Source organism: Chroicocephalus ridibundus, chromosome 14 (assembly GCF_963924245.1).
Source record: "Chroicocephalus ridibundus chromosome 14, bChrRid1.1, whole genome shotgun sequence".
In the NCBI taxonomy this organism is placed as follows: domain Eukaryota; kingdom Metazoa; phylum Chordata; class Aves; order Charadriiformes; family Laridae; genus Chroicocephalus; species Chroicocephalus ridibundus.
The window spans coordinates 477,524-499,386 of record NC_086297.1 but is presented as its reverse complement, the minus strand read 5'-3'; the positions used below and the strand labels follow the sequence as shown (position 1 = coordinate 499,386).

At 36.9% G+C, this 21,863-nt stretch overlaps 1 protein-coding gene across 1 annotated transcript; it reads right to left on the bottom strand.

The window, feature by feature from the left end:
- Positions 1-2,748: 2,748 nt before the first annotated feature.
- ATAD5 (ATPase family AAA domain containing 5) lies at positions 2,749-21,620 on the bottom strand. The gene is made up of 23 exons (XM_063352558.1): positions 21,555-21,620; positions 18,920-20,706; positions 18,493-18,580; positions 17,761-17,925; positions 17,094-17,235; positions 16,548-16,620; positions 15,891-16,072; positions 14,925-15,082; positions 14,460-14,613; positions 13,948-14,229; positions 13,676-13,772; positions 12,080-12,162; positions 11,841-11,986; positions 11,576-11,726; positions 10,924-11,094; positions 9,966-10,084; positions 8,985-9,078; positions 8,721-8,785; positions 7,627-7,807; positions 6,662-6,849; positions 5,545-6,362; positions 4,253-4,417; positions 2,749-4,065 (listed from the first exon to the last, which is right to left on the bottom strand). Exons 1-23 carry the CDS (start codon positions 21,618-21,620, stop codon positions 3,987-3,989), a joined length of 5,454 nt encoding a protein of 1,817 aa, XP_063208628.1. The 3' UTR covers positions 2,749-3,986.
- Positions 21,621-21,863: the final 243 nt, after the last annotated feature.

Genomic DNA, 21,863 nt, shown 5'->3' with positions numbered 1-21,863 from the left:
CGCGCCAAGGCCCGCGGCGGGCGGTGCCGGCCCTGGGGAGGGAAAGCCCGCCCCGGCCCCCGGTACGGCGTGAGGCGAGTCGGGGAGGGCCGCGCAGCACGGCGTCCCCGCCCGTCACAACGAGGCCAGCCTTCGTCTTGGGCACCGAGTCGAGGTAGGAGAGGCCTCTCCTGAGGAGCTGCAAGCATCTGCTGTGGAAAAGGTGGGAAGGGGACTCTTGATCAGGCAGTGCAGCGATAGGACGAGGGGTAACGGTTTTAAACCGAAAGAGGGAAGAGTTAGATTAGGTATGGGGAAGAAATTCTTCACTGTGAGAGCCGTGAGCCCCTGGCCCAGGTTGCCCAGAGAAGCCGTGGCTGCCCCATCCCTGGAGGGGTTCAAGGCCAGGTTGACCGGGGCTTGGAGCAACCTGGGCTGGTGGGAGGTGTCCCTGCCCAGGCAAGTAGATGCTCTTTAAGGTCCCTTCCAACCCAAACCATTCTAGGATTCTATTAAATTCATTACTAAGGGTCTTGCTTCCAGGAGGAGGGCTCACCCATAGGTTTGTCTCAACTCCACCTCAGGTTTGTCTCGAAAAAACTAATTTTAAAAAGCCTGCTGTGTAACAGAACGGCATCCGTTCACCAGAGATGGCTCATGGCACAGGTACCCCGGAGGGCAGGGGAGCTCCTCCACCCTGCGAGGGCTCAGCGCAGCCTCTGAGGAGCTGTGTGCCACCACAGCCCTGCAAGGGGAAATCGCGTAAGCACCACTCAACCTAGGGAAAACGGAGCATATAGGATGTCGAAAGCCTAATTGAAAATGTCCCTCTTTCAAGATAAAGCCAAGGTCAAAAAGTCTGTGACTTAATATTCAGTTTATCTAAGGAAAGAAAAAGGCAAGAGAAAAAATTCAGTTGAGGGAAAGATTTTCAAGAAGGTTAATTAAATCAGAAATAGATTAAGAGATATTCAAATATTTTGCATTTTAGTAGTTTCAAGCTAAACTTAATTTGCATAGTTAACTTGCATTACTGTAGTGCACTATAACATGGCCATTCTTCTTTAGTAAAGTTTACGTATAATCTTGCCAAAACAGTGTAGTTACTTATTTTGCAGATGATGAAATACTGTACTAGAGATGTATTATCAGCTGAAAGTACTAACACATTTTTTCCAGCTTTTCAGGCACTAAATAGCATTATACCTTTTATTTATTTTTAAATATTGGGACATCATAAAATAAACCACAGCAGAATATCTGAAAAGTTGAGTTGTTCAACTACCTACGTAAAAGCTCTCTTTTCAGCACTTACCCTTTGAGAACTGTTGTATACTAGACTGTAAACATGGATTTAATTTTCCCCAGAGATAATTTTCTTACAAGCCACACACTGAAGCTCTTTTACTAGCTTAATTTTTGTGGTGTTCTTACAAATCCTGTAAAATATAAAAGAGAATCTGTATGACCATTTGCAAAATGGTTATTTATGTTCAAGACAACCTATAAGCCCACCACCAAAAGAGAAACCCGGCATTGGTGAGTAGCCCCATGATTTTTCTTACATTTTTCATACTCGGATGGCTGAGCTTCAGGGTCTCCCTGCGATTTGCAAGGGACACGTCCTTCCCAGTCCTCAAGATACATCTTACCCTGTTTCAGGGCTTTTACAAAGACTGAGGACAGTCCTGCTTGTAAAGGGATCCTTCCATCCTCCTACTTCCACTCGGCATTAGTATTAACACAGTGCCTGCTTGCAAGAACACACGAAGGCTTAACTGCTTTTTTCTATATTACTCATGAGATTGAAGAACAATGTCAACTTCATTTGCATTCTAGAAAGTAATACTGGAATGACAGTAGAAAGAAAGAAAAGTTTGAAACTTGACTGAGATTTCAACAAGAATAACATGTTTGTTGAGGTTTTTTTGTATTTAAATTATTGTACACTTAGCAATAACTACTGCTTAAACAGGGTGTAGAGTCATTGTGAAACTCCAGGGCTTTTTTACTTCTGGTTTCACTGAATTCAGGCACGGGTTTTGCCTTTTTCCTTGCCAAGCTGCCAGAAGCTGATGTTCATGTTTTAGAAGAAAAGGCGTTTTCTGCTAAACAGCGCCCAAACTATTGCAGGAACGCATTTTGAATCAAAGGTAGGAGACTTCCGCAGTACTGGCATGGATCTTGTGGAGCACTCCTTTTAAGCTGAGTTAATCACAACCAGCCCCAGATCTCTTTTCCTCAAGATGAGCCCATCCCTCATAGAAACATGTGCTTTCTTCTAGCATACAAAAGATGGTCATACTCGAGCTCATCAGAGTTCAAATAAATCTTAAGTAGATTATCTTGCATTCAAACTATTTTTATGTCCTAATTGCACACAAGTTGTCTTATCAAGAAGTGAAATACTTGAATTCCACCTTACTGTTTGGACAACACAGCCTGGAGATTGTATAAAAAAATTCTTAAGGCAATTATTAGAACCAGAGATTTGACTTTAAAAGGATGGAAGGTGACTCCCATTGATATCTACTTTATGTCTTTTTAATTACCCATGAATTCCCTAAAATAATAATACTTTATAGGGCCTGTTTCCCTGTAATCGAGTTAGATTGAGATTGCTTTTATAAAGCAGTGCACAGACATCCTTTTACTTTCTTATTTAAAAATTTTAAAAATTTTAAAATTTATTTGTTCTTACAAAAATGTACTGGAGTTGCTTAGACCATTGACACAACAATACAACCCATTTAGATTTTAACAGCCACCACTTTATTTAATTCTTATTTGATAATTCTGGGCTTCTGAAAGAGTAAAGTATAAAAGATTACTATCTACAATGCAGAGCTTAAAATAATTTACTGTTTTCATAAATATTTCTCATTCCTGAACATATTTAAAATGTGAACAATACAAAATGAGAACAGAACGTACTAAAAAAATGCCCTTCCTTATTATTACAGAAACACTGAGGTAAGTGGAATACCACTGCATGGCACCAATCTGAGTCAGTCTGAGGAAGAGAAACAGTCCAACTGCAATATAAAGGTGGAAAAGTACATGGTTGAAATATTTCCAGTTAAAACACCCTTAAACGTAATCTTTATGGACTGAAAACCATTAAGTTTTAAGAGTCTTACTTTTCATACAACAGAAGTATTCAGAATTGTAGCAAAATCTCACAAATTTATTGTCGTATAAAACCAGATTCAATCACAAATAATCAGGCTGAAGTCTTGTCAAATACAAAGTGAAGTACAAAAATAGAACACAATATACAAGACTGGAAATAGTTAAATATTACTAAAACCAAAGTAACACTGGAATAATTGTTATTTACAGAATCTTGCCTAATCTCTGAGTCTATCTTGAACTATGGTAATCATTTCTCTACCTTTTTAGGAGATTAACATGCAGATCTGACAGCTGTAAATAATGAAATTAAACCAATGTAAACAAATATATGTACATCGAGGCATAGTGCTTTGTAAAGACTTTGCCACCCAGTCGTTATTGGGAAGAGCTGGTTTTTAGTCATTTCCATTTTAGAAGACTTGTTACATCCTCTCTGTGCCCCCTCCCACCCCCCGTTATTTAACACTTCACTACACATTCAGAAAGAAACAATCTTATTTTAATAAAACAGTCTCCTCAAAAAAAAGCAACTTTGCTGTTTAAGTTGTGACAGTTGCTCATTACAGAAGGACTTCTTGCTATGTGATACACAAACTACAGAGAAAGACAGTATGTAGTCATCCCCATTGATTAGTTTGTGCATTTAGTACTATAAATGCACTTCCTGGACAAGCACCAAACCAACCCACATTTCAGTTGTGGAGAGCAAAATATCATGACAATAGATATATACATTATCTTAAATACTTATAGAAATTTAATATACAAATGGCTCTGAATATACAATAAAATAATGTGGTAAAAAAATATAAAAATCAAAATAAGGTGAGAATACCACCATTAGGCACAAAGTATTTCTGGTGTTAGCAGTTTTAAGGGAAGTCCAAAGACATACTGTTTATCATTTGTATGGGTAATTCGAGATGAATCCCTTCAAGATAATGCAAGAACCTGTAAAAAGAAAAGTAAAAGTGACATAAGGAGACAAAGTTATTTCCAAATACGAGGCAACACTTATTGTTTAGAGAAGCAAATGTTCACCCTTCTTGTCCAGAATTATTTGACAAAATATTTTATTAAAATTCTTAACTACCTAGTATATTGAAGTGTAGCAAGATTTAGGAAAACCCAAACTTACCTTCTTTTAGTCTTCCCTTGCTCTTTAAGCTTCTGAGACCTACAGATACTGCGAAGAGTGGGGAGGTATTCAAGTATGCTAGCTTGCTTATTACCCAGGTTTGAAGGACTTCTGGAAAATACAGTTCTGATGACCGCCAGCCTCTTCTGTGCTTTTTTGTGAATACTAAAATGGAGAATTAAGCTTTATTGTTTCTTGTTCAAGAATGTGCAGTCCCTTTTTTGTTGCTTTAAGATCAAATCCACATGTTTAAAACTCTGTTAAACATACTGATGTCCAAAACCACATCCCAATGGACTGGACTCCGCACTCAGACAAAAGCATGAGGGACAGTAGTTTGTTTGGCCAATACTCTTAGCTTAACTATGGAGTCTAATCTGGCGAGGTCTTCACAATCTAATTATGTATGTGAAGTTTAGTACATCTGCCAGACAGTATAACCTAAAGCATCTGTGGTCTTCAAAAATAAAAAGTGTTGTGTGATTGGTATTCGCCAGAACGTCAATATCAGATCCATTGTGTAACTCATATATATTGGCCAAACTTGGTCACAGGTTAGATAGATAGATCCATTTTGACTTTGCTCCTGTGGGTAGTGACTTACATAAATGAGAGTCTAACCTATTTTCCTATTCAGACACTTGAATAGGTTTTATTCACCTATTATGCCCGTATCAGGTACGACAGCTTGCTTAAGTTAAAAACAGTCTTTCATATCCACACTTGCTAGCAGCAATGTATTCTTTGATCTTTTATAATATATTAAAGGTTATTGGTTTTGTTATTCTTTGTTACCATAAGTTACTGCCAAAAAATGCAATAACTTTGCTCTGAATTTTGTTAGGTCTTCATTGAGCAACACCTATGCATTTAGTACAGGCTCAATATGACCAGGCACTGGATGAAAAATTTCACGTCTAGTACTTGCAGAATCTATTTCAGTCCATCTGTCTTGAAAAAGCCATTCCTTTAGGCTTTTGTTATTCTTTTGGGTGTGGTAGTGGCATTTGTCTGTTCGTTTTTAAAGTAAGTAGACTAATAAAGGCTGCCATTCCTGAACAACATTATAGTGACCCTATTCAAACAAGAAAAGTCATTTTTTGCACATTGCCAGGAAGCTAACTTAAGCTTATGCAAGCAAAATGAACAACGTATTCCAGTGTTTTGAGACATACTGACAACATTCATGTTGGTATGAATGTGTGTATATAGTATCTGAAACAGTCCTACACCCTCTGAAATGCTTTTCTTGACAAATACATTATATTCCAGACATATTAGCAAAGTCTTACCTTGAATCAGCCGACTGACTGAAGGATACACAATTTCTTGTGTTTGAAATGTGCAAAGTCAGTCCCTCCAGCTGATCACTTTCAGGTGTTTTACTGGTACTCAAAGAGGATTCCAAGTTTTGTGAAATACTAACAAAACATTTGTTAAAACTGAGTGCTTCAATAGCTGCCTTTATTTCACTACAGCTCTGGGAACTCCACCAATCAGTATTTTCTATACTGAATTCATCACAAAGGCCATTTTTGATTTTGCCATTCATCCAGTTAAATCCTTCCTCTTTAGAAAACTCCAGTGGTTCCTTGGTGTTCGCGTTTACACAGCAATCCAAGAAAGACATGTTCTCCACAAATTCAGTCAGTGAATTCAGACACTGAAAAACAAGAGCAGAACTTTTCTTGTTTGCTGAGGTTTTAATTTTCATTTCTTTTTCTTCTTTGTTCATCAACAATTTTGATTCCTCTTTATGCACTTCAGCACACGATGTAGGACTATCCGATGGCAAAGTTATGAATTCAGCTGAATAGTTCAGTCCAGTATCAAATAAGTCACTATCATCCAATACATCAAGCCTTTTCTGGTTCTTTATCTTTTTAGACTTTTTTCCAGAGCGATAGTTGTTAGTAGATCTGTTTTTCGAAGAAACTATGGTAGTCCTTTCAAGTATTGAGTTAGAGGCTTCAGATTGGTTTGAAAGAACTTGCACTGGTAAGGGAAGAATAAGTTCAAGATTACTATATATAAAATCCACTTTCTTCATCTGGAATTCTGTGAGGAGCTGCACCAATTTATTCCATTTCTCCATGGTTGTGATTTTGTGCTGTAAAATAGTAATTGTGAAAAATTTATCAATACATTAAAGGATTTTTTTTTTTTTGAAGTAAAAGTGTTATTACAGAAAATCTCATATTCCTGGCTTTGTGTGTACAAGGTGAGGGGCTGTTTTGCTTGCAGGAGACTGCCCCAGTTCAGATTTTGCTTCATAACGACAGAATCCCCTAATTTCTACAACAAATCTTTTCAAAGAGATTAGCTTCTAAGAAGATGCTATTCATAGTGATCCTACACTCAATTACCTGACAATCATTCAAAGTATTAGCTAGTCAACTACAAAAGTACCTTAAGAAATGTAAACAAATCTTCTGAAGGCAACAGGATATTCTTAAGGCCAAGCAATGTCTCCACACAGCCTGTATCACATTTTGGAAACTCCTGAAGATGTGCATCCGCTTGAGAAAAATCAATCTTGGAATCAGTAGTCTTTTCAGAACAAATTACATGATCTGCTTCATTTATCTCATCTCCTCCTGCACAAAGATAACACACGCTTTACTTGAAAAGAAACAAATTGCATCACAAAATTGATTTTTCCCCTCTTTGCCTCAATTCTTTTTATAAAGGGTACTGTAACTGTTGCCTCTTGACACAGTTCTGAATTAATGTCATAACTGAAATTAGTCATCCTCATCCCCGTGCATCATCCCCATTTCATTTCTTAAAGTGTTACCAATCTGCCCGCTCTCCCTTCTTTGCCAGTAACCATTTGAAAAGCCCATTCTTCCTTTTACGCCCTACTAGTCTCTCTCTGTCGCTCGCTCACACGCCGTCTCACACACCCGCTCCTGCTGAGAATACTCTTCCTGTGTCCTTTGGGACCAGGTTCGTGCCCTTGCTGCCTGCTTGCTAGCTGTCCCATTCTTCTAATTTTTTTCAGTTCTGCTTCTTCTAGGTGAATTACCTACAACTCAACGAAATGGATAAAGAACTGCAATCTCTGGGTTGAAGGGAAACTACCACTGGCTCCCTGCTTTGCCCAATTTTGCTACTAAGAAGAGGAAAGGGAGAATTAATTACCATAATGATGGATAATAACCAAATGCAATAAAAAAAAAAAATCAAACTTTTAGTTTCTTATGCATATATACAAAGCTTTGAAGTAGCCAAAAAAAAAAAAAACCCCAACCCAAACCCTACGAGTCTTACAGAAAGTTACCATCTATCATACATGTCTAAGAATGGTTTGATTTAATCAAATTCATGTTAAGATGAAGAATTATTCTTTAAATTAAATTAAATCAACCTACCGTGATGTGCCAAACATCTGTCTTTCAAGCATCCACCTCCACTTCTAACCCAAAATTGTAAGTAGAGAACACTTCGTCTGATATCACAGTTATTTGTGGTTAACAGAGCAGCTAAGTCTTTTACATCTGTCCGTAGATTCTCAGCCAGACACAGCACCTGAAGATAGCTGGCAGCATTTATCTAAACAAAAGTTAGACAAAGACCACTGAAAACAACTCTTACCAATCAGACTGCAATAAGTCACACAGAAGCAAATTATTCTATTTATGCTTGCAATACATTGTTCCTTTTAATACAGAAAATTAGTTTATTAAATTAGATTACAGTTACATTAAAGCCTCTATAAAAAAGCAGACTACTTTACCAAATCTGAACAGTCCAAGTCAAAGAATTAAGTTAAACTTAGAAATTCAACTCATTAAAACCAAACAAAACACATTCTGCTTGTGTTCCTGAAACCATCTACGCTTTGCTTCTCATCGCCAGTGAAGAGGTTTTAGTGAGCTACATTCACTTGAAATGTTTTGCTTTCTTTCTTTTAACCCTGCAATTGTCTGGTAGTCCAGAAGACTTTCTATTTCACATTAAAAAAATTCCCCTTCTCAGCCTTCTGATTTTCATTTATTTAGATTTTCTGTATAATACACAGCTGCAAACAAAACAATTTGCTATACAGAATACTAGTGTTTACATTAAAGGAATGACTCATAATATTTCTAGAATAGTTCCTGTATTTTTTAATAAGTGAACCAATACTGGCATAGTCAGCCCTCAGATCAGAACTATTAGATATATCACTATGAAATTATTTACTACATTCTAAAAACTAAATTAAGCAATGAAGTGATGTTCTTACTGTAATTCTCTGAAATACTAAACAGTTAAGAAAATAAACCTTCCACGCTAGTAAAAAAAGTTCTACATGTAAAGATAAATACATCCTATACATCCTTGCATAAACCCCCCCAAAAGTTTTCTGATGAAACAGATATATTACATCAGATAAATATAAACCTACAGCAACATTTAAATTTCAAACTTAACTGACAGTAACTTGCTTAGTATTTATCTGCATTTCCAAACACAGACTTACCAAGGAAGGGGTTCTGAAGTTGATCTCTTCAAAATAGCCATCAAACATTAAGCTGAATGTTGGATCTATATAAAGAGATATCAGTGAACTGTCACAACATTATGTTCTAAACTAATTGTTTTCTTTATCCATTAGAGCAGCCGGTATCTTTATTCAAATACTAAAATGCTCGCTTTATAGCCTTAACTCATTTAATTTTACCTTTATGAGCTGTATTCAGCCATCACCATTTCAACCATCTTTAAAGCCTAAAATACTACTCACCATTGGTAGTAAGAATTACAGGTCTCTTTGCAGTTGCCATGAATGTCTTTATTGCATTTAGAAATCCTGCATCTTCATCAAATATTATATCTACCTATAGAAAACAAATGAAGTGCAAAATATCAATAGCTTAACAATAGCTACAAGCTGTGAATGGAGTCACACTGTTAACAACTGAGTAAGACAACACAAATACAGATTTCTTCACCATAAGCAGGCAGTGACAGTATAAATGCTTCAGGTAAAGGTCACACAACACTTCGGTCATAGTCTTCTGTGCTGCAGCTTATAAAACCACAGGCTGGTTGAGGCTGGAAGGGACCACTGGAGGCCAACATGTCCAGCCCCCCTGCTCAAGCTGGGTCAGCTAGAGCAGGCTGCCCAGGACCATGTCCAGGTGGCTTTTGAAGTTTGGGTTGTTTTTTTTTTCTTTTTAATAGAATTGCACCAGTGATCTGTAGGATCAACCCACATTTGGCAACACTGCTATACCTCTTTTATTTACTTAAAATTACATTATTGGCTGCAATTTTGTATTCTTAGTTTAAGACTCAAAGACATTTTTGGGCAAGAGGTTAAAAAAAAAGAATTTAATGTGGGCTTAGATACTGTAATTACTGGGGTGTTAATGGTGACTTTTAAAGTGCCTCAGTGTATACAAGTAGTGTAAAATTATAAACCAAGACTTTTGGCATAATCAAAGGAATTAAATTAGCAGAATCCTGCAAACTGTTCCAACAGTGAACAACTGCTGATAGACGATAGTTTATTTATCTTTTGAAATAACTTTGAAAAATAACAATCTGTGATTAAAAAAAAATACTCACAAGGATAAAATCATTAAACATTGAATTAATTTTTAAGTAGGTGATAATCCTTACACTTGAATCTACCTAGAAGTCTCAAGGAGGAAGGGAAAAAAAAGTTAAACTCTTTAAACATAATGAAAGGACACATCAATGTACTTGACATTAATTTTACCTCTTCAAAAAGAATGAGAGATGTTGCACTTTTTCTGTTATGTTCTCCTCCTTCTACTTCTTTGTTTATCGACTTAATCTGAGCGTCTTTCTTTTCTTCACCTGAATTCTGAGTATTTCCTGCAGATGGGCGCAGAATTGAGCAGGAAGTAAAGGAGGACTGAAACCGTTAAATATGCATTCTAGACACTGGTTTCAAAAACACCCCATGCACAAACAGCTTAAGAAAATCTACACTGACACAAAAACTTAGAAATCTGACCCACATCCTTTTCTGATGTCTCGTTTAAAAAAATTGCAAGAAATTTGCTGTGAATTCAGCTGTGTTTGGTGAAGGGATGACTATTTGTAAAATTAATTCTGCACCTAACCTGTTTGTAATCTGTATTTCCAGGGCACAGAGACGATGCAAGTCCTTCAAGACAATGCAATATGATTGCGTGAAAAGGACTAGACTCGATTACCCCCATTCAGCCCAGCACTTTGCTCATGCATTCCTCAAACATTTATTTGCTTTACAGCACCTCTTAATTCCGTGGCAGTAATTTTGATACATAGGTATATACACCCCACTTAACACAATGACCATTCCACACCAACCTGAAACAGGCACTGAGGTAATATAAAAGTGTATTTTTCTAGAGATAGTTTTTAATTTATCTTCTCTTGTCTAAATGCTCTGAAGAAACCCCAAACAAACCCACAACAAAACCAAACAACTAAGGAAAGCTTACTGAACTTCAAGTAGTCTGTACCCTTGTTAACTCTCCTGTAATACAGAGTAATGACTACTTCCTATGTAGTTAAGGGTATCTGAGATGCACAAAGTAACCCTTGGCAGCACTTAGAGTGTAATAAGTGTGCTCTACTCTTTTCTTCACGCAGCTCCACATATACCGTAGTACAGAGTAGCATTTCCATCTCCGAAGGTAACAAATTATTAAATAGCGATAACCTACCTTTATTTTTTTCTTGAGACGCTACTGCTCCATCATTACCTTTATGTTTGGAAGAAATTTTGAAATAGTTTGCAAGTGTTTTAGGGGGTAAGTTTCGTTTTAATCCTGCTCCTTTTGGTGACAGTGGAGGTTTTCTTGGTGAAACAACTTTCTTTGGAGAATACATTTTTTCTGCAAGATATGCTTTATATTAAACTTAAGTTGGAAATGTAAGGTCAAACTGACATTTATCAGGCAAAGTTAGATCAAATCCCAGTTTTCTGTCTAGTACAGGACAGGTTTACTGTGCTGATTCCTACTTATTTTACTTTTCTCCTGTTACAGGGAATGCTTTCTGTTCAACTTTCTATTCAAGTACCATAGCACTTACTCCACCACTACAGAAATAACTTAAGATAATCAAGAGTCTGTCATTTTGATAAAATCATTAATTTGGTACATAGTTGTGTTAACCAACAGAGCATTTCTTATTAATATGGCCAGATAAACTGAGATTTGTTATCTTTTTTTAAACAACTGATGTCTAAAAATTGCTTTGGTAACTCAGTTCTTTAAAAAACCAAAACAACCACAAAACAAAACACCAGACAAAGCACCAACCTAAAAAGACCCCCAACCAAACAAAAACCGCAAATATAACCATGAAACTTACTTGGTGACTTGGCACTGCTACAACTGTTAAAAAAGCAAGGCTTATGTGCATTAATGCCTTTTTTGTCCACTTGATGAGACTGAGTAGCTTCTTTTAGTTGAGACAGTATCTGTCTACCACTGCGCTGGCAAGAGGCATTGACTTCAAATATCTGCAATGGTATTTAATTTTCATTAAAAAAGTTGTAGACATCTTGTATTACAAATGCTTTCATATCACGAGTTACAAATAAGAAAAATGGCACTGAGGAGAGGACTCCACAAACCTTAAACCCCAGCTCCTGAGCACAGGCATATACTGCAGCAGTTTTCCCCACTCCTGGTGGGCCCGTTATCAGAACTGTATTGCAAAGGCTAGTCTCTTCCTCCATATCAGATTTATTATCTTTAAAGTCAAAGCTGTCCAAAGAATCTGTAGAATTATTTAAAAGAGAGGATTCATGTCATTTTTATGCCAAGTTTAACAAAGAGAAGCTATGTATATTATTTTTAATTCTATCAGCACCTTCATGCTCTTTGTCCTCCTTTTCCCCTTTCTGATTTCTTTTTTCTTCCCAATCAGCTCTTTTTTTCCATTCTTTTAACCAACTATAAAAGGAAAGAATGGAACAAAAAATAAAAGTTACGGCTGAATAAAGCGAACCAAATTCAGATGAAACAGAACATAATACTAGGGGACATAAGCCACGTGTTATCCCTCTCAGAAACTTATCAAGTCCTTTCAGATTAAAAAAAATAATTAGATTGTTCAGGATTTGTTTGATTCTCTTGTAAAAAAGGATTCCTTCTTCATTCTCCGTTCTATTAGTTGATCAGTGTAAAAACAAGTCACTTGGTGAACTACTTCACAAACTATGGAAAATGCTTTGTCATTCATAGTTTACCATTCTTTGTCAGATGGAGCTTTAAATTCTGCTTGACTTATACAGAAAATTTAACTGAAAGAACAATATATTAGATGGACTTGAGTGCTAAATTACTGTCAAAAGCAGAGGCAGTGCATCAGTGTTACCGAAGGCAGGCGTCTGCTTTGTTTCTAAAATAATTGTTTCTTACTAACCTTCTTACTGTGTGAGAAAATAGCTAATTACTGACCTTCTTACTGTGTAGAAATAGTTATTCACTGAGTTGATGTTACAGATAGCGATAATGAGGAGACAACCAGAAGTAGTTAATCACCAAGGATGGAATAACAAGAAGTAGTTAATCACTCCAAGGTTCTTCTATACGTCAAGTATGTACTCCTATACCAATTAGGACAGAGTTATGGCTACTTCAAAGACCATCCTTATTATCTTCAAGAAGTTGGCAAACTTACAGCAAACTTTTACTGTCCTGAGATGACTCAATACCTTAAAAGGATAATGTGAGGAAGGGTCTCCTTACCCAAACGACCAAGACACTCACGCTTGTGCAGAAGTGTTTTGCTGATGCAGCAGAATTTGATACACATGCGTAAAAAGACTATTAGGTCATCCTACTGAATATGTAAGCCTAGGTGGAGTTATGTATTAGGTAGGCAGAATAATGAGAATATTTTGTGTATAAATAATGGGCGAATATCCCCGGAAAGGTGTGCCAGATTGTGGGTTTTTTTCCCCCTAGCCTCTGATGTCGAATAAAGCAATATCTCCTCTCTAAACTACTTTTGATTTCGAGGGCTTTTATTTCAGGTAACATCAGGATCAGGAAGGCTTGTAGGGAAGTATAGCCAAGTACTAATAAGTTGCTACCCCTCATTCATAGTGTGCAAGCTTAAATAACCTGACAAAAATAATTTTTACTAAAATTTTAAGGGTATTAGTTAAGTAAGTATTTCATCCTATCCCACAGCCTAATGTAGCATTTCAGGTGTGTTTTTGTTTTGTACCATACAAGCTACTGAGGTACTACTGTAAAAGAAACTATGACCAAAAGATCATTTACACCAACTGACAATTGGTTTTTGCAACTTTCTGGAAGTAAACCAAAGCAAAGGCTGCAAACATACACTCTGGAAGTGTTATTCAAGCACAGTGTAAAATAACTGACTTTGCTTCTTTGAGCATAATCTTGATGTTTTGAGTTATTTTAAGAGTGGATCCATACTCCCACTTCTGACCTGTGTAGCCTTTCAATTTCTTTCTTGTTCCCTACAAGTTCACTGGAATCTTGAGGCTGGTATTTTTCTGTCCAGAGCATGTCTTCCTTTTCAACACCTACAGAAAAAAAAAATTATCCATTTTTGAATGGTTCTTCATGCAAAAGAGTTCATCAAGTCTAGTAGAACATTAAGACTAGATATGATTTTTGCATCACAGGGCAAAGCTGACATACATCATACGTACATTCCCCCAATGCAGAGAATTAAAATCATACAGGAAATGCAGTTACCTGAAAGTGCATTTGGCTCTGATAAATATTCAGTGTCTTCTGTCATAACATCTGGTTTCTGGGTCTTGTTTTTTCCCAAATGCTTTGCATGTCCTGTCTCTGCTTGTGTTTCTCCAGATAGGTTCCTGGAAACTCTGGATTTTATTTCAGTCTCTGTACCTTCAATTTGTTTTCTTCTTTTTGATTTGTGGTCTTCTGTTTCTTTCCTTTTCCTCTTAGTTTCCTTCCACTTGTCAGAATGTTTCTGATTTACCTCAGAATTTGCAGTGCCATCTCTGCTTTCTAAGAAAAAAAAAAAAAATTACATCCTTTTAAAATTTCAAGCTATGTCCATTACAACTATATGTTTGTTTAAGCCGTATTTGAAGAATTTGGTCAAAATTACCTAAAATGCAAGGAACAATTTAGTTCCAACAACAGTATTCCTTCACTGAAACACTCCTAGAAATTCCAAGTTGCGTTTTTATGCCAGACAGAGTGAGAGTTTATTTTTCCCTACGTAGATTACTAACCTTGTATACTGTTTTCAAAAACCAAACGTTCAGTTTGCTTTTTCAGAAGCTTGTAGAAATATTTTCTCACTGGAAATTCAGAATTAGAAGACATGATCTCATCTAGTAAATCTTCCCTGAATGTTTCAGGAAAAACTGGTCGGTGGCCAGAAAACTGTAATACATACATACACACACAAAAAAAATTATTACTCAAAAATATTACAGAGAATAACGACAGTTTTGCATCATTTAAACGGGTAGCTATCTTGTTAAACACAGAAATTAACAGAAAGCCTTGAGAACTGTCTAATATAATGATGCAGAATGAGTAAATCACACACAAGAAAAAAAATAATCCAGGACTGACACAGATTCAAACTCCAAGATTTTTTTAAAACAACAGAAGTCCTAATAAGTAACAAAACAATTTCAATGCTCTTTTCATTTTCCTTGTAACACAAGCCTCTATTTTAAAGTACTAACCACAGGCGCAGAACAGTTTCCAGTTAGTTTTGAATTCACAGTAGAAAATTCACCAAGCGAGAGAGTGATTTTTGTGACATTAATGACTTCAGTATTCAGTTTCCTTAGCTTAGTTAATAGAGGACACGATGGTGATTTCAGTTTCCACATTGGATAACCTACAAAAGAACCCCCACCAAAAACGCAACAAGAGGAGACCTTTGTTAACAAAACAGAGATACTCACAAACAAAAACATCCTACAGCAAATAAGAGTAAATGCTTTTTTAACTACAGCTTTATTATGTCAAAGCCAAGCTTATTTAACCTACACTGCATCAACGTTTTACCTTTAGTAATTCCACCTCCCACAAGCAGAACAAATTTGGACCTTTTTGGATACAACGTTTTTCCAGTAAGTTCTTCTTGGCAATGTTTGCTCCAAATAACCTGTGCCCTCGCCAAGTCTCTGTTGGACAAATGCTCATCAAGGAGTTTGTTTGTTTATTGGTTTGCAATATAAACTCTGTTAAAGTGCTATTCTACCTTCTGCTTTTCTGTTGTGGCCCTGCATAACACACTGTAGCACACTCCCTCAGAGTAAAGAAATGGGCTGTTTTTTCTCTTTTGAGAAATATTTTGCCTTTGTCAGAAGGAAATGGTTTCTGCCCCCATCAGTCCAACATGATCTTTATTCTCCAAATTGGAACTTGAAAGACTAACTTTTTTGACTAGATATTAAGAATTTTGCATCGTCACACATAAATGTATACATTACTTTAGCATGATTTAACTTGTAAATTGCGTCTTCAAAACTATCTCACTGGAAGCTTGTAAGTTTTTTTTCTTACTGCAACACAAAACAAGAGGGAACTACCAGTTATTCCAGTCATAATAGTAAGTTCTGTTGTTGAAATTTTTTTCTTCTTCTGCACAGATGTACTAGAAATTATTATATATATTTGCACAATGGTTGAACAAAGCTTACAGTCATCCTTCTGCTGTACATGGACAACGGTCTTAAAACATGAACTTGCAAGAGAGTATGCTTCCATTGCTGCTGCTTTCTTTGCAATCTGTCTTTTCAGTGACTCTGGCAATCCACTCATCAAGAATTCACGTTTTGCTCTGAACTGATCATCATCTTGAGAATTTTCAGATGCATCTTGGCTTCAATGAAAAAAAATAAAAAAAAAAAATCATTAGAACTACCAGCTATGTAAGGCTTACAACAGAATTTAATCACGTTCACTTCTACACACAAGTTAGAATTAGTCTGGGAGAACTGCTAAAATTAATTTAAATGTAAGAAGTTTACATTTAATTTCAAATTTGGGGTTAGAGAATTTAATTTAAAAAATAATCCTCTTTGGTTTTGTATTTTTATATGCAATTTAGGATTTCTTTTTAATCCGTCATCAACTATATTTTTAACCATCTAAAATGGCTCAACAATGGTTGAGGAGCAGCTCTCCAAAAATCCCCAAAATTTTGCAAGCAGATTAACATATTGACCAGTGTAAAAAAACTATGAACATTTAAATCATATTTCAGTAAGCGTATTTAAATTTGTAAAGTAAGAGAATGTTAAATTAACCTTGAAATATATTTTGATTCTTGAGCAACCACAACCTTGAAAACTGACCTGCTTTCATCAAAGATCACAATTGGTTCACCTGCAGAGTTTTGAGCATTTCTGCTTAGGAAGGAAGGTTTTCCTTTAGAAAGAAAAAAAAATATCATGATTGGATTAGCACTGATGTAGGATTCTAACCTTGCTTCTCTGATCACTATCTATATGTTCCATTTAATAACATTGGGAATCTCGTTTTCTTAAGGGAAAGCTGACTATTATTACAGAATTCATTATACCTTTATTTCTAGTTACTTCATCACCATAGACATTATTTTCTGTAACATTAAAAAAAATCCTTATATTAGAACACAACAAAACATGGTACACTATTGGCAGTTTTTGAAAAATAGTTTTCTCTGAATGAAGTAAAATCAAAGCAGCATGCGTAAACAACCTCTGCAGTATTAACTCATATTATAAAAACGTATATATTGTAATATTATATAAAAAATTAGAAGAAAAGATTAATGTACTGCAAAAGCAGCTTTATAAAATAATGTTATAATAGTCAATAACTGGATTAAGAAATAAATGCATTCAGTAAAACCCAATTACCATTTGACCTCTTCTTCACAACCTTCAGGTTTCTAGGCTTTTTCCCCAAAACATCATTTAAGCTCCGAAGTTTCTTTTGCTTCACATTCTGCACTGTAGTAGTGGCATTACTCAGGCTTGAATCTAAAATGACTACCAAGTCCTAGAGGGAAAGCAAATAAAATAAGAAAGGAATACAACTTTTCCTCATTTATTACCAATACAATTTAGATCAGTACTGAGAAAACTGAAGAAAATGCTAGAGTGCTTAGAAGTTAGCAAATATAATTTGAAGATTATACAATATTTTTATTACTGTTGTCTACACAGAAATAGTATATAGAATAACATCTCCAATATCTAAAAAAAGGCCAGAATTACTCTCATCTAAATTTAAATGTCTAAAACATACACATTTGAAACAGATGTCTTACTGGCCATTAGGAAAGAAAAACAGTCACTTCTACAGTGTGACCATCTTGCTGCGTGTTCTAGATCTGCACGAGGATGAGTCTTCCAGTCTATGCGTGGCAGTTACTGTGCTATTTGACATTACCATACCATTGCATAGATATCTACCTTATTTGATCCTTTTAAAGAAATGTTTGCAAGGTAGAAACATTTGTGTTGCTTAAATTAATTACAAAACCATCAAAATAATTCCTCCCCCAAAAGTATACAGGCTTACTTCATTTTCTTGTATTTTTTTCTTTTCAGCAAGAGCTCTCTGTCGAGACGAGCGCCGCACAGGAGTTGGTAAGTCTTCATTAACCTTTGATCTATTATGCCGTATAGCCTTTGCTTTCTCAATCAGCTGTTTCGCTTTGGACATGTTTTTAGAAGTAGAGCTTATCTGTTAACAAAGTACAAAAGTACCTAGCAATTAATAGCAATACATTCACATATTAATATAATTTTTCACATTCATAAAACCATATGATTTTTATAAAACTTTGTTTGCATCAGAAAAAATGAAAGAATGGAAAGAAGGAGTAAACCAAGATGATATAAATACTTTTCAAAAGGGAGTGAGAGCCCTACAAGGGGATCCTCCAATTTGTGCCCAGAACAAATGAAATGTGGGCAGTGACGTTCTTTAGCATAAGCTGTTCTGCTAAACCCAAACACCATGTCCCATCCTGAGAACCTGCAGAGCATGAGCATACCATTTTATTGTGTTTTCTGTTATGTTATGAAAAGTAGATTTACACTAATAAAACATACTTCAAAATCTAAGGTACAACTGTACAAGAAGCTATCTCAAATTCTATCATAAATCACAGTAATATCTTTTTGTAGGTTATCTGAGAAGTGTCATATTTATTATGTTACACTATTACACACAATACTGATTATTAACACAACCATATGCATATAGTAAATGATAAAATACTGAAACACAAACTATTCTATAAATTACCTTCATATTTTTGGAGTTAAACTCTTCATTTTTCATTGCTTCAGCTTTATTTGATTTTGTAGTTGCATTGATACGTGTAAACCTCATTCTAATTAGGGAAAAAAGTATTACAAAATTACTACTTTTTAAATAAAGGAAAATGTTACTCTCAATCTCATTTTCAAAAGCCTTTTAAAATACAGTGCTGCAAACAGAAGCAATCCCCCAGTTGGTGGTGGTGATGTGTGTTTGGTTTGGGTTTTTTTAATATCTCTAGTGCAAGCACATTTATAGAGTCAACTTTCGTTCTTCTGTATTATGACCCAACACAATCAGTATTCATGCAGCTTTGGTATGCATTCCAACTAATTTATAATCATGTCGTACTCTTAAAATACTTGCAGTAAAACAAGGTTCAGAAAGGTAGAATACACTCTAAAATGTTTACCTTATTGGGCTGTTTCCATCCAAGGGCACGGTAATCACCTCGGCTTTATACACATTACTTTTCTTCAAGGATCGTTTGCTTGCTTTTGGTGTAGAAGTCTGGAAAGGAGAGCCACTTAATTCATCTTCAGAAAAGGTATTTCTAATCCTGCTTTTTTTAGGTGTAATATTTTTGGATGTTTTGATTTTCCTCTGCCTTAAACTCCTCCTTAAATCATTCACTTTTGGACTTGACGAAATTCTTACATCTAAGGTGTTTTCCTTAGAAAGAGCATTAGCTCCTGGATGTTCATTAAAATTGCTAGTATTTGAGACATTTGTTTCCTTAGTTTCTGAAGCCTTCCTTTGTCTGCTTCCTTTTTTCTGAAACTTTTTAGGTCTTTTGGTCTTAGTTTTATTGTTTTCAAGACTAGAATGTGTATATTTGTCCACATAATCTACTGATACTCCACTTTCTAATCCTTTATTTGAAGTAATGTCATCTTCGGGTCCTTCTTTTTCTTTTGAAGACTTTCCAATGGCTTGCTTTTGTTTTCCAGGTGCCTTTTTAACTCCACTTTTTATCACATCGGATGTTGGTTGTCTAAATGCCTTCATAAACTGATTCCTTTCTTCCAGAGTACATTTTGGCTTCAAAGAATCTGACCCTGCAGTCTCTAGTACAGCTAACTCCAGTTCTTCTTCCTCAATAACTACATTAGATTTTCTTTTCTGAGTAACCTGTTCAGTTTGTTCATTGTCCAAGAGGGGTGGGCTGCTCTCTTTTTCCCCTACACATCCTTTCTGCTTCAAAAAAATTGAAGCTATTTTCCTAGAGCCTTTTCGCTCCTTATGTAAAGGAGCTAATCTGGGGGGAATGGAATGAACTTGTGCGAGGACAGTTACTGTTCTAAGTGGCAGCTGTTGAGATTCCTCACACTTTTCTGGGTCACTATCGCTTTTGTTCATTTCGTTTGCTGTAGCAGAATTGTCCACTGTTGGCTTTGTGTCTTCTTCAACATAATCTACATTATTTTCTCCCTGACTCTTCAAAAAGTCCTCAAAGGACACGGTTATTATACTATTATTTACCTGTGATGTCTTATCATCCTTATGAACTTCAGAACTGGAATCGCTAATAGTAGCACCGCCCTCTGCTACCATAGGAGATACCACCTTTTCCTTATCTTCAGTTTCCTTTTTGCACTTTTCATTTACCTGGTTTTCAGATGAACAACTTTCAGACAAATCTGTATTTACTTTGTGTTTCCTTTTCCTTGATTTTCTTATCCTATTTTTTGTACCATTTATTTCAGAAACAACTTTCTTCACATTTTTCCCATAGATGACAGCATTTGAGAAGTTGTCTCTTTGCACTTTATCTTCTCCCAAATCTCTTGCACGTTTTTGGTCAACTAAAGTACAAGTAGCAATAAAATCATTATTGTCCTGTTTCAGTCCTGTTTCTCTGCTGCCATCACTTCTAATTTCTATTTCATGTTCATTCTCAGATTCTTTCATCTCTCTCAGCTTATTATTTAGATTAACTCTCTTCCCTTTCCTCTTCCGCTTTAAAGATGGTTTAAAAGGTGACTTACAGTCTTTGTCATCAACATCCAACGGTGTTTTATTTTCTCCAGCTACAACTGGTAACGTAGCTTTCTCAGGTATGGATGTCTTCTTAAAATAATCCAATATATTGTTGGGTTTTGGTGGTGACAACACTTTATCCACTGGTTTTGCTAATGGTGAAAAATACCTTGTGATTGTTTTTACAGAAGTATCTTCCTCTCGCCGTTTCTTGCATGGCTATAAAAAAGTTCAACATTAATCTTAGTTTCTAAAAACGTAAGATGACTTAGCATGGCAATATAAAGCACTACAGTATCTGCAGTATGTACTAGTGACACTAGGACTTTTTCAGAGGATAAAAAAACTCATGTCAATGTGCTAAGACTGTGTGCACATCAACTTCACCTCCATGTTTCCAAAAGCCATTTAAAGTTTGAGATAAAGATTCTGCAGGTTTAAGAATTTTTTCTGGTGAGACCACCAAAACTTAAAGTGACAACAAGGTCCTCAGAACGGCTCTGCAGAGATTTCATAATACTGAAGTTTAGAAAGTCTACTTCAGTTCAGACGATCTACCTATTAGTTACATTGAGACCGTCGCCAGAGCATTTGTAGAGCAGTGAATTGCAACATCACTTAAAGATGTGTGATCCTACCATAAAGGAAATATCTCGCATATCTTAAGAAAAAACTATACCTTTTAAAATACTTCAAGAAAATGAATACAGGGGAATTCGTATCTCGTAAGTCAAACCATAAAAGAGAATTTATCTGTAAAATTCCAAGAAAGACTGCTCACCAAGAGCTTTATAACTCTCCTAGTTTATTAAAAACCGAGCTCTTCTGAAGTCACACCAACTGAAACTGAACACGCTCCTTCCCGAACCCACCGGGGACTCCGCCGAGGTGCTCCCATTCGATGACAGCCCGGCCGGGGGCTCCCTAGCGCCAGCCCCGGCCGGGCCGGGACCTCACAGTGCCGGGGCAGCATTTGAGGCCTCCCCCATTACACCGCCCGACAAGCCGCCTCCCTCCGCCCGCCCTCACAGCGCGGCCCCGGCCCGCCGCCGCCGCCGCCTCCCCACCTGAGCCTCGCCGTCTTTCCCGGGGAGGGAGGCGGCCGCCGCGGCCACGGCGACCCTGCCCACCATGCCCCGGGCGCTGGCAGGGAGCGGAGCCCTCAGCCGCGGGGGGAGGCGGGCGCTGTGGCCATGGAGCGGCCCGGCCGCCCGCCCGATGGCCGCCGCCTGACAGGCGCGAGGGGCAGAAAGGCGCGCGCGGGACGAGATTCGGACCTCCGCGCGGAAGGGGGCGGTGCCGCCGCGCCCCACGTGACCCGCCGGCCCTGCCAACGGCCGGCCGCGTTCCGCCCTCACGTGATGCGGGCCACCCCC

Bases quoted from the DNA above. Each gene is read 5' to 3' on its own strand.
- ATAD5 (XM_063352558.1), bottom strand. From the start codon at position 21,620: ATGGTGGGCAGGGTCGCCGTGGCCGCGGCGGCCGCCTCCCTCCCCGGG. The intron at 17,926-18,492 runs GTAATTTATAGA...CTTTGTTAACAG, and splicing joins TTAACTCCAAAAATATGAAG to ATAAGCTCTACTTCTAAAAA. The intron at 14,230-14,459 runs GTTAGTAATCTA...TTTTTTTCTTAG, and splicing joins TTTTGAAAACAGTATACAAG to AAAGCAGAGATGGCACTGCA.